The following is an 11,953-nucleotide window of genomic DNA, read 5'->3' as shown; positions in this document are numbered from 1 at the left end:
ACATGCTTACACTGTCAGTTAGAAATAATGATTTTAATAAAAAATGTTCTTTAAACTTTGCCCTCATAGAATAAACACCTTTTGCAGCAGTTACAGCCGTGCAGACCTTTGACAATCTAGCTGTCAGGTTTTCAAGGTAATCTGATGGTGATCTGAATTCACCCCATGCTTCCTGGAGAATCTCCCACAAGATGGATTGGCTTGATGTAGTCTTCCTTCGTACCGTACGGTTTAGCTCCTCCCACAACAGCTCAGTGGAGTTCAGGACTGACCACTGGCCAATCCATTACAGTCAGAATTCTGGCTGACTGCTCATTCTTTAAATATCTCGTAGATATGTTGGAGGTGAGTTTGGGTCATTATCCTGTTGTAGGATGAAACTGGCTCCAGTGAAGGTCTGTCCCCATGGTATGGCATGGCACTGGAAGAGCTTGTGATAGCTTTCCTTCCCCTAGATCCCTTTCTCTTTAAAATTCTCCTACCACCTCCAAGCCCCCAGACCATCATGCTGTCTCCACCTCCAAAGCCCCTCATACCATCACACTGTCTCCACCTCCAAGCCCCCAGGCCATCACACTGTCTCCACCTCCAAGCCCACAGGCCATCACACTGTCTCCCCCTCCAAGCCCCCAGGCCATCACGCTGTCTCCACCTCCAAAGCACCTCATACCATCACACTGTCTCCACCTCCAAGCCAACAGGCCATCACACTGTCTCCACCTCCAAGTCCACAGGCCATCACGCTGTCTCCACCTCCAAAGCCCCTCATACCATCACACTGTCTCCATCTCCAAGCCCCCAGGCCATCACACTGTCTCCGCCTCCAAGCCCACAGGCCATAACGCTGTCTCCACCTCCAAATCCCCTCATACCATCACACTGTCTCCACCTCCAAGCCCCCAGACCATCACGCTGTCTCCACCTCCAAATCCCCTCATACCATCACGCTGTCTCCACCTCCAAGCCCCCAGACCATCACACTGTCTCCACCTCCAAGCCCACAGGCCATCACACTGTCTCCACCTCCAAGCCAACAGGCCATCACGCTGTCTCCACCTCCAAGCCCACAGGCCATCACGCTGTCTCCACCTCCAAGCCCCCATATCATCACACTGTCTCCACCTCCAAATCACCCCAGGCCATCATGCTGTCTCCACCTCCAAGCCCACAGGCCATCACGCTGTCTCCACCTCCAAGCCGACAGGCCATCACGCGGTCTCCACCTCCAAAGCCCCCCATACCATCACACTGTCTCCACCTCCAAAGCAACCCAGACCATCACACTGTCTCCACCTCCAAATCATCTCATACCATCACGCTGTCTCCACCTCCAAAGCAACCCAGGCCATCACACTGTCTCCACCTCCAAATCACCCCAGACCATCACACTGTCTCCACCTTCAAGCCCCCAGACCATCACACTGTCTCCACCTCCAAATCCCTTCATATCATCACACTGTCTCCACCTCCAAATCCCCTCATACCATCACACTGTCTCCACCTCCAAGCCCCCAGGCCATCACACTGTCTCCACCTCCAAGCCAACAGGCCATCACGCTGTCTCCACCTCCAAATCCCCTCATACCATCACACTGTCTCCACCTCCAAGCCCCCAGGCCATCACACTGTCTCCACCTCCAAGGCCCCCAATACCATCACACTGTCTCCACCTCCAAATCCCCTCATACCATCACACTGTCTCCACCTCCAAGCCCCCAGGCCATCACACTGCCTCCATCTCCAAGGCCCCCCATACCATCACACTGTCTCCACCTCCAAATCCCCTCATACCATCACACTGTCTCCACCTCCAAATCCCCTCATACCATCACACTGTCTCCACCTCCAAAGCAACCCAGACCATCACACTGTCTCCACCTCCAAGCCCCCAGGCCATCACACTGTCTCCACCTCCAAGCCCCCAGACCATCACACTGTCTCCACCTCCAACGCCCCCAGACCATCACACTGTCTCCACCTCCAAGGCCCCAGGCCATCACACTGTCTCCACCTCCAAGGCCCCCAATACCATCACTCTGTCTCCACCTCCAAATCCCCTCATACCATCACACTGTCTCCACCTCCAAGCCCCCAGGCCATCACACTGCCTCCATCTCCAAGGCCCCCCATACCATCACACTGTCTCCACCTCCAAATCCCCTCATACCATCACACTGTCTCCACCTCCAAATCCCCTCATACCATCACACTGTCTCCACCTCCAAAGCAACCCAGACCATCACACTGTCTCCACCTCCAAGCCCCCAGGCCATCACACTGTCTCCACCTCCAAGCCCCCAGACCATCACACTGTCTCCACCTCCAAATCCCCTCATATCATCACTCTGTCTCCACCTCCAACGCCCCCAGACCATCACACTGTCTCCACCTCCAACGCCCCCAGACCATCACACTGTCTCCACCTCCAAATAACCACAGGCCATCACACTGTCTCCACCTCCAAATCACCCCAGGCCATCACGCTGACTCCACCTTCAAGCCCCCAGACCATCACGCAGTCTCCACCTCCAAGCCCCAGACCATCACACTGTCTCCACCTCCAAGCCCCAGGCCATCACACTGTCTCCACCTCCAAGCCCCCAGACCATCACGCTGTCTCCATCTCCAAAGCCTCCCAGACCATCACACTGTCTCCACCTCCAAATCACCCCAGGCCCTCACGCTGTCTCCACCTTCAAGCCCCCAGACCATCACACTGTCTCCACCTCCAACGCCCCCAGACCATCACGCTGTCTCCACCTCCAAGCCCCCAGGCCATCACACTGTCTCCACCTCCAAATCCCCTCATACCATCACACTGTCTCCACCTCCAAGCCCCCAGGCCATCACACTGCCTCCATCTCCAAGGCCCCCCATACCATCACACTGTCTCCACCTCCAAATCCCCTCATACCATCACACTGTCTCCACCTCCAAAGCAACCCAGACCATCACACTGTCTCCACCTCCAAGCCCCAGGCCATCACACTGTCTCCACCTCCAAGCCCCCAGACCATCACACTGTCTCCACCTCCAAATCCCCTCATATCATCACACTGTCTCCACCTCCAACGCCCCCAGACCATCACGCTGTCTCCACCTCCAACGCCCCCAGACCATCACACTGTCTCCACCTCCAAATAACCACAGGCCATCACGCTGTCTCCACCTTCAAGCCCCCAGACCATCACGCAGTCTCCACCTCCAAGCCCCCAGACCATCACACTGTCTCCATCTCAAAGCCCCCAGGACATCACACTGTCTCCACCTCCAAGCCCCCAGACCATCACGCTGTCTCCATCTCCAAAGCCTCCCAGACCATCACACTGTCTCCACCTCCAAATCACCCCAGGCCATCACGCTGTCTCCACCTTTAAGCCCCCAGACCATCACGCAGTCTCCACCTCCAAGCCCCCAGACCATCACACTGTCTCCACCTCAAAGCCCCCAGGCCATCACACTGTCTCCACCTCCAAGCCCCCAGACCATCACGCAGTCTCCATCTCCAAAGCCCCCCAGACCATCACACTGTCTCCACCTCCAAGCCCCCAGACCATCACACTGTCTCCACCTCCAAATCCCCTCATATCATCACTCTGTCTCCACCTCCAACGCCCCCAGACCATCACACTGTCTCCACCTCCAACTCCCCTCAGACCATCACACTGTCTCCACCTCCAAGCCCCCAGGCCATCACACTGTCTCCACCTCCAAGGCCCCCAATACCATCACACTGTCTCCACCTCCAAATCCCCTCATACCATCACACTGTCTCCACCTCCAAGCCCCCAGGCCATCACACAGCGTCCAGCGCCAAGGCCCCCCAGACCATCACACTGTCTCCACCGCCAAATCCCTCATACCATCACACTGTCTCCACCTCCAAATCCCCTCATACCATCACACTGTCTCCACCTCCAAAGCAACCCAGACCATCACACTGTCTCCACCTCCAATCCCCCAGGCCATCACACTGTCTCCACCTCCAAGCCCCCAGACCATCACACTGTCTCCACCTCCAAATCCCCTCATATCATCACTCTGTCTCCACCTCCAACGCCCCCAGACCATCACACTGTCTCCACCTCCAACGCCCCCAGACCATCACACTGTCTCCACCTCCAAATAACCACAGGCCATCACACTGTCTCCACCTCCAAATCACCCCAGGCCATCACGCTGACTCCACCTTCAAGCCCCCAGACCATCACGCAGTCTCCACCTCCAAGCCCCCAGACCATCACACTGTCTCCACCTCAAAGCCCCCAGGCCATCACACTGTCTCCACCTCCAAGCCCCCAGACCATCACGCTGTCTCCATCTCCAAAGCCTCCCAGACCATCACACTGTCTCCACCTCCAAATCACCCCAGGCCATCACGCTGTCTCCACCTTCAAGCCCCCAGACCATCACGCAGTCTCCACCTCCAAGCCCCCAGACCATCACGCTGTCTCCACCTCCAAATCACCCCAGGCCATCACACTGTCTCCACCTCCAAATCCCCTCATACCATCACACTGTCTCCACCTCCAAGCCCCCAGGCCATCACACTGCCTCCATCTCCAAGGCCCCCCATACCATCACACTGTCTCCACCTCCAAATCCCCTCATACCATCACACTGTCTCCACCTCCAAAGCAACCCAGACCATCACACTGTCTCCACCTCCAAGCCCCAGGCCATCACACTGTCTCCACCTCCAAGCCCCCAGACCATCACACTGTCTCCACCTCCAAATCCCCTCATATCATCACACTGTCTCCACCTCCAACGCCCCCAGACCATCACGCTGTCTCCACCTCCAACGCCCCCAGACCATCACACTGTCTCCACCTCAAAATAACCACAGGCCATCACGCTGTCTCCACCTTCAAGCCCCCAGACCATCACGCAGTCTCCACCTCCAAGCCCCCAGACCATCACACTGTCTCCATCTCAAAGCCCCCAGGACATCACACTGTCTCCACCTCCAAGCCCCCAGACCATCACGCTGTCTCCATCTCCAAAGCCTCCCAGACCATCACACTGTCTCCACCTCCAAATCACCCCAGGCCATCACGCTGTCTCCACCTTTAAGCCCCCAGACCATCACGCAGTCTCCACCTCCAAGCCCCCAGACCATCACACTGTCTCCACCTCAAAGCCCCCAGGCCATCACACTGTCTCCACCTCCAAGCCCCCAGACCATCACGCAGTCTCCATCTCCAAAGCCCCCCAGACCATCACACTGTCTCCACCTCCAAATCACCCCAGGCCATCACGCTGTCTCCACCTTCAAGCCCCCAGACCATCACGCAGTCTCCACCTCCAAGTCCCCAGACCATCATACTTTCTCCACATCCAAGCCCCCAGACCATCACACTGTCTCCACCTCCAAGCCCCCAGACCATCACACTGTCTCCACCTTCAAGCCCCCAGACCATCACGCTGTCTCCACCTCCAAGCCCCCAGACCATCACACTGTCTCCACCTCCAAAGCAACCCAGACCATCACACTGTCTCCACCTCCAAATCACCCCAGGCCATCACACTGTCTCCACCTTCAAGCCCCCAGACCATCACGCAGTCTCCACCTCCAAGCCCCCAGACCATCACGCAGTCTCCACCTCAAAGCCCCCAGGCCATCACACTGTCTCCACCTCCAAGCGCCCAGACCATCACGCTGTATCCATCTCCAAAGCCCCCCAGACCATCACACTGTCTCCACCTCCAACGCCCCCAGACCATCACGCTGTCTCCACCTCCAAGCCCCCAGACCATCACCATGTCTCCACCTTCAAGCCCCCAGACCATCACGCTGTCTCCACCTCCAAGCCCCCAGACCATCACACTGTCTCCACCTCCAAAGCAACCCAGACCATCACACTGTCTCCACCTCCAAATCACCCCAGGCCATCACACTGTCTCCACCTTCAAGCCCCCAGACCATCACGCAGTCTCCACCTCCAAGCCCCCAGACCATCACGCAGTCTCCACCTCAAAGCCCCCAGGCCATCACACTGTCTCCACCTCCAAGCGCCCAGACCATCACGCTGTATCCATCTCCAAAGCCCCCCAGACCATCACACTGTCTCCACCTCCAACGCCCCCAGACCATCACGCTGTCTCCACCTCCAAGCCCCCAGACCATCACGCTGTCTCCATCTTCAAGCCCCCAGGCCATCACACTGTCTCCACCTCCAAGCCCCCAGGCCATCACACTGTCTCCACCTCCAAGCCCCCAGACCATCACGCTGTCTCCACCTTCAAGCCCCCAGACCATCACACTGTCTCCACCTCCAAGCCCCCCAGACCATCACACGGTCTCCACCTTCAAGCCCCCAGACCATCTTGCTGTCTCCACCTCCAAGGCCCAAGACCATCACACTGCCCCACCTCCAAAGCCCCAGACCATCACACTTTCTCCACCTCCAAGCCCCCAGACCATCACACTGTCTCCACCTCCAAGCCCCCAGACCATCACGCTGACTCCACCTCCAAGCCCCCAGACCATCACACTTTCTCCACCTCCAAGCCCCCAGACCATCACACTGTCTCCACCTCCAAATCACCCCAGGCCATCACGCTGTCTCCACCTCCAAGCCCCCAGACCATCACGCTGACTCCACCTTCAAGCCCCCAGACCATCACGCTGTCTCCACCTTCAAGCCCCCAGACCATCACACTGTCTCCACCTCCAAGCCCCCCAGACCATCACACTGTCTCCACCTTCAAGCCCCCAGACCATCTTGCTGTCTCCACCTCCAAGGCCCAAGACCATCACACTGCCCCACCTCCAAAGCCCCAGGCCATCACACTTTCTCCACCTCCAAGCCCCCAGACCATCACACTGTCTCCACCTCCAAGCCCCCCCAAACCATCACGCTGTCTCCACCTCCAAGCCCCCAGACCATCACACTTTCTCCACCTCCAAGCCCCCAGACCATCACACTGTCTCCACCTCCAAATCACCCCAGGCCATCACGCTGTCTCCACCTTCAAGCCCCCAGACCATCACGCTGTCTCCACCTTCAAGCTCCCAGACCATCACGCTGTCTCCACCTCCAAGCCCCCAGACCATCTTGCTCTCTCCACCTCCAAGCCCCCAGACCATCACACTGTCTCCACCTCCAAGCCCCCCAGACCATCAAGCTGTCTCCACCTCCAAGCCCCCAGGCCATCACACTGTCTCCCACTCCAAAGACCCCCATACCATCACGCTGTCTCCACCTCTAAATCACCCCAGACCATCACGCTGTCTCGACCTTCAAGCCCCCAGACCATCACACAGTCTCCACCTCCAAGCCCCCAGACCATCACACTGCCCCACCTCCAAGCCCCCAGACCATCACACTGTCTCCACCTCCAAGCCCCCAGACCATCACACTGTCTCCACCTCCAAGCCCCTCAGACCATCACGCTGACTCCACCTTCAAGCCCCCAGACCATCACACTTTCTCCACCTCCAAGCCCCCAGACCATCACACTGTCTCCACCTTCAAGCCCCCAGACCATCACGCTGTCTCCACCTCCAAGGCCCCAGACCATCACACTGCCCCACCTCCAAATCACCCCAGACCATCATACTTTCTCCACCTCCAAGCCCCCCGACCATCACACTGTCTCCACCTCCACCCCCCCCAGACCATCACGCTGTCTCCACCTTCAAGCCCCCAGACCATCACGCTGTCCCCACCTTCAAGCTCCCAGACCATCACGCTGTCTCCACCTCCAAGCCCCCAGACCATCACACTAACCCTAACCGTAAACCTGGACTCATTCATGCACAACACCTTCTAGTCTTCCAGTCTCCAGTCCATTGAAGCATCCAAAATAAAATTATGATGTTTGGAAAAGCTTAAAACTCTTCACTCTGTTTAACCCGCAGACCCCCGTAGAGCCCTTTTAGGGATTTTTGGCTTTCTTACTTTGGCAGTAATCATGCTAACATGATTAATTGATTGATTCTTTAATGACCACACTGCCAAGCTTGTGGAATTTGTTGTCAGTACAGCTGGTGCAGGTTCCAACATTTAAGCACAAACAGAGATATACAGCCAGACAAACACATTTAGACAATCACAAACACAAAGGCCATGCTTAACCCTCCTCAGTGTTCAAAGTTCAGAATATTAATAGCAGTTGTGATAAAACTGTTTTTGAAATGGGTTGTTTTGGAGGCAATTGACCTGTAGCGCCTCCCAGAGGGCAGTAACTGGAATGCATAGTGTGCAGGGTGAGTGGGATCCGAGGTGATCTTGCGGGCTCTGCGCAGTGTCCGTTTGTGGTGGAGTGATTCAAGGGATGGTAGAGGTGAGCCAGTGATTTTGGATGCTCTGTTAATGATGCGCTGTAGTTTCTTCCTGGAGAGTGTCGAGACTGCTGAACCAGACTGTTATTGGTGAGGTGAGGACACTTTCGACGATTGCTGTGTAGAAGCGGAGCAGAAGATGGAACCTTACTCTGAACTTCTTGAGCTGTCGTAGATGGAAAAGTCTTTGCTGGGCTTTTTTGTAGATGTGGTCTGTGTTTATTTTCCATTTGAGGTTATTGCTGATGTGAGTTCCTAGGAATTTGAATGAGTCTGTGATGGAGATGGGTTCACTTTTGATGAACACAGGAGTTTTGGGGGATGGCTGGTGTCTTAGGTCGACAATGAGTTCTTTTGTTTCTGATGTGTTGAGTAAGAGGTCATGTTCTGTACACCAGGTCACTGCTTGGTTGATCTGTGCACGGTAATCAGTTTCTTGGTTGTTGGTGATGAGTCCTACGATGGTTGAGTCGTCCGCGTACTTGTATAGGTTGACAGAGCTGTGAAGGGATGTGAGCTGGTTAGTGTAGAGAGAGAATAGCCAGGGTGAGAGAACACAGCCTTGGGGTGCACCTGTGCTGAGGAACAGAGGGGAGGATGTGTTATTGTTGATCTTCACCTTCTGCTGCCTGTTCCAGAGAAAGCTGTGAATCCAGGGACAGATGCATGGGTCAGTGTTCATGTCCAGTAGTTTATTGAAGAGTTTGGCTGGGTTAATTGTGTTGAATGCAGAACTGAAATCTATGAACAGGATGCGGGCATATGTGTTTGCAGACTCCAGGTGGTTCAGTATGTGATGGATCGCTAAGTTGACGTGTCCTCAACTGACCTATTGGCTCTGTATGCAAATTGGTGTGAGTCCATGAGGGGGGTGGGAACAGTCCTCAGGTGCTTGAGTATGATGCACTCGAATGATTTCATGACTGCTGATGTCAGGGCGATGGGTCTGTAGTCATTGAGGCAAGAGATGGTCCTGGTCTTGGGGACCGGGATGATGATGGACTCTTTGAAGCACATGGGTACTGAGCATTGACAGAGGGAGGTGTTGAAGATGTCGGTAAAAACCCCAGCCAGTTCCACAGCACAGTGGTGGAGAACAGAGGGGCTGATGTTGTTGGGGCTGGCGGCTTTATTCTTTTTAAGTCCCCTGAAGGTGCTCCTTACCTCCTCCTCGCTGATGGTAAAAGGGGGGAGGGGAGGGGGGTCGGGGAGAGATTGTGATGGAGCCGGTGCCTGCTCAAACCTCCCATAAAAAGTGTTGAGTATGTCAGGAAGATGATTGTCGCTGTCAGTAGTGGTGGTGGGTTTCTTTTTGTAGTTTGTCATGTTTTGGAGTTTTTTCCAGATGAACCGTGTGTCGTTCGTAGTGATTTGTTCTTCTAGTTTAGTGGCGTAGTTGGTTTTGGCTCTCCTTATTGCAGATCTCAGTTTTTACTTGGCAGCCATGTATTGTTCTTTGTTTCCTGACAAATGTGCTGAATTTTTCTCCTTTCTTAATTTTTTAATGTCCTTGTAAAACCACGGTTTATAATTATTGTGGTGTTTGACTTTTTTGAGTGGTATGCACAGGTCCGCACAGTAGTTGACGTATGACGTCACTACGTCGGTGACAGCGTGGAAGTCACCTGCAGCATGGAAAACATCCCAGTCTGTGCACGCGAAACAACCCCGAAGTTGATCGATGGCTTCCGGGGACCAGCACCGGACAAGTTTTGCTGGTGACTTGGAGGATTTAACTTTTTGCTTGTATCGTGGAATTAGCAGCAGTATTGCGTGGTCAGACTTGCCTAGCGGAGCCCTCGGGAAAGCACGGTAAGCCTCTTTGATGGTGGTGTAGCAGTGGTCCAGCGTGTTGGTCCCTCTGCTGGGGCAAGTTACCTGCTGATGGTAGCTGGGGAGCTCAGATGACAGGTTGATCCGGTTGAAGTCCCAAAGGACGATGATTGCTGTGTCAGGGTGTGAATTTTCCGCCGAGGAGATGTAGTTGGCTAACTCGGCAATGGTGGTGTTAGCGTTAGCCTCAGGTGGAATGTAAACACAGATGAGAATTACAGATGCGAACTCCCGTGGGAGGTATGACGGTCTGCATTTGACAGCAAGGTATTCCAGTTGTGGGGAACATACATGGGTGAGTTCTGTAGAAATTGTACACCAGCGTTCATTAATCATTATGCAAACACCGGCGCCTTTTGCCTTGCGGGATAGTTTGGATGATCTATCGGCACGGTGTGATGTGAAACCTGGAAGTGTTACCTCTTGGTCGGGTACTGATTGATCCAGCCAGGTCTCTGTGAGGCAGATGGCAGAACAGTCACAGTAGTCTTTGTTGGTTTGTATCATGAGTTGTAGTTCATCCATTTTGTGCCGGAGGGATCGGACATTTGACAGCAGAACGACTGGGAGCAGAGGCCGATAGGGGCGCCTCCGGAACCTGGCAGAGGTGTCGGAGCAGCGGCCCTTTTTGGCCGGCAGCCATGGTGTTGAGTGGCTTGAGATGTTTAGGTCCCTTAATTTCCCCTCCAGCATGGATGTAGATGGGCCCAGAACACTGTGAGAGATGGATCTGAGGTTTAGAAGCTCCAATCGGGTGTACTGGATTAAGCACGACACTTTGCAGACAAATAACGCAGACATTAGAATGACAGACAAGAACGTTGCTTGTATTGTGGCAAGCCTCACAGCCGCCATGGTTTAATGATGATATTTGACAAAGATGTTCATTTTTTAAGGTTTTTTTAAATTTCATTATCCACATTGTGTTGACAGAATTTTCCACTGTGTAGACAAAAAACTCACACTCTCCCTCCTAAAGGCCTTTAAGGCCTCATTGACTACCATTAAAACCACTCCTTTCATTCTACCGCCACTGCAATACAGAAATAAGAAATCCTGTGAATTCCTCTGTAATTCATTCAGAGGTAAAAATATTTGCACACCAAAAAACATGACACCAAATTTCACCATTTTTCAATGTTTGCAGAGAGGCATTGTGGGAGATAATGACCTTGTTTGAACTGATAGGGTATATCAGTGACTGTAGGCCAGTGGAATTAATTATTTAAACTAAAACTACTTTGGCTGTTTTCTATGGATGTCAGAGTCTGGTGAAAAATTAAAATTATGAAAATGAATTCACATCTGCTATACATGATGAGGACTGGAGTTAAAGACCATTAGTTTTCTTTCATGTTTATTATTTCTAAATATATCCAATGTCCTAAAAGGATTTTTTTTTAAACAGAGGGCCTGAGGGTTAACAGTGCTTGGGAAATACTTCAGAAAAACTGAAATTTTCATAGGGAGGCTAATAATTTTGTCCACGTGTTTATATAAACAAACACACACACACACACACACACACACTACATATATGTGTGTGTGTGTATTAGAGATATTAAGTGAATATTACAGGAAAGTGACAACAGTGACGCCTTTCTGGCCTACATGTTGCAGCCGTCTCATTGGTCCAGGACCTTGTCCTCACTGACTCATTAAATTCTCATCAGTACCGAAGTTTGACCCAGCTGGCACAACGTCATCTATCAGAGAACCAAAGAAGCTCAGGGCCGTTCCAGGTGAGTTAGAGCGGGTCTAATCCTGCCTCTATTCCTGGCTGCAGACCAGCTGGGAAGTGTGATCCCTGAGGATGGACCTAATCCAGAT

General features: G+C 53.5%; 1 protein-coding gene across 1 annotated transcript; it reads left to right on the top strand.

Moving 5' to 3' along the window:
• The first annotated feature begins 336 nt into the window (after nucleotides 1–336).
• LOC121504384 (extensin-like) lies at nucleotides 337–7,802 on the top strand. Its single transcript, XM_041779092.1, has 12 exons — nucleotides 337–345; nucleotides 493–949; nucleotides 1,005–1,215; nucleotides 1,509–1,765; nucleotides 3,622–3,907; nucleotides 4,263–4,416; nucleotides 5,118–5,363; nucleotides 6,119–6,268; nucleotides 6,557–6,666; nucleotides 6,749–6,866; nucleotides 6,957–7,269; nucleotides 7,516–7,802. The coding sequence occupies exons 1-12, from the start codon at nucleotides 337–339 to the stop codon at nucleotides 7,800–7,802; spliced, it is 2,598 nt and encodes an 865-aa protein (XP_041635026.1).
• Nucleotides 7,803–11,953: the final 4,151 nt, after the last annotated feature.

The sequence above is a fragment of the Cheilinus undulatus genome, linkage group 22, assembly GCF_018320785.1.
Source record: "Cheilinus undulatus linkage group 22, ASM1832078v1, whole genome shotgun sequence".
Lineage (NCBI taxonomy): Eukaryota > Metazoa > Chordata > Actinopteri > Labriformes > Labridae > Cheilinus > Cheilinus undulatus.
The sequence above is the reverse complement of the archived record's forward strand: the minus strand, read 5'-3'. Positions and strand labels throughout refer to the sequence as shown.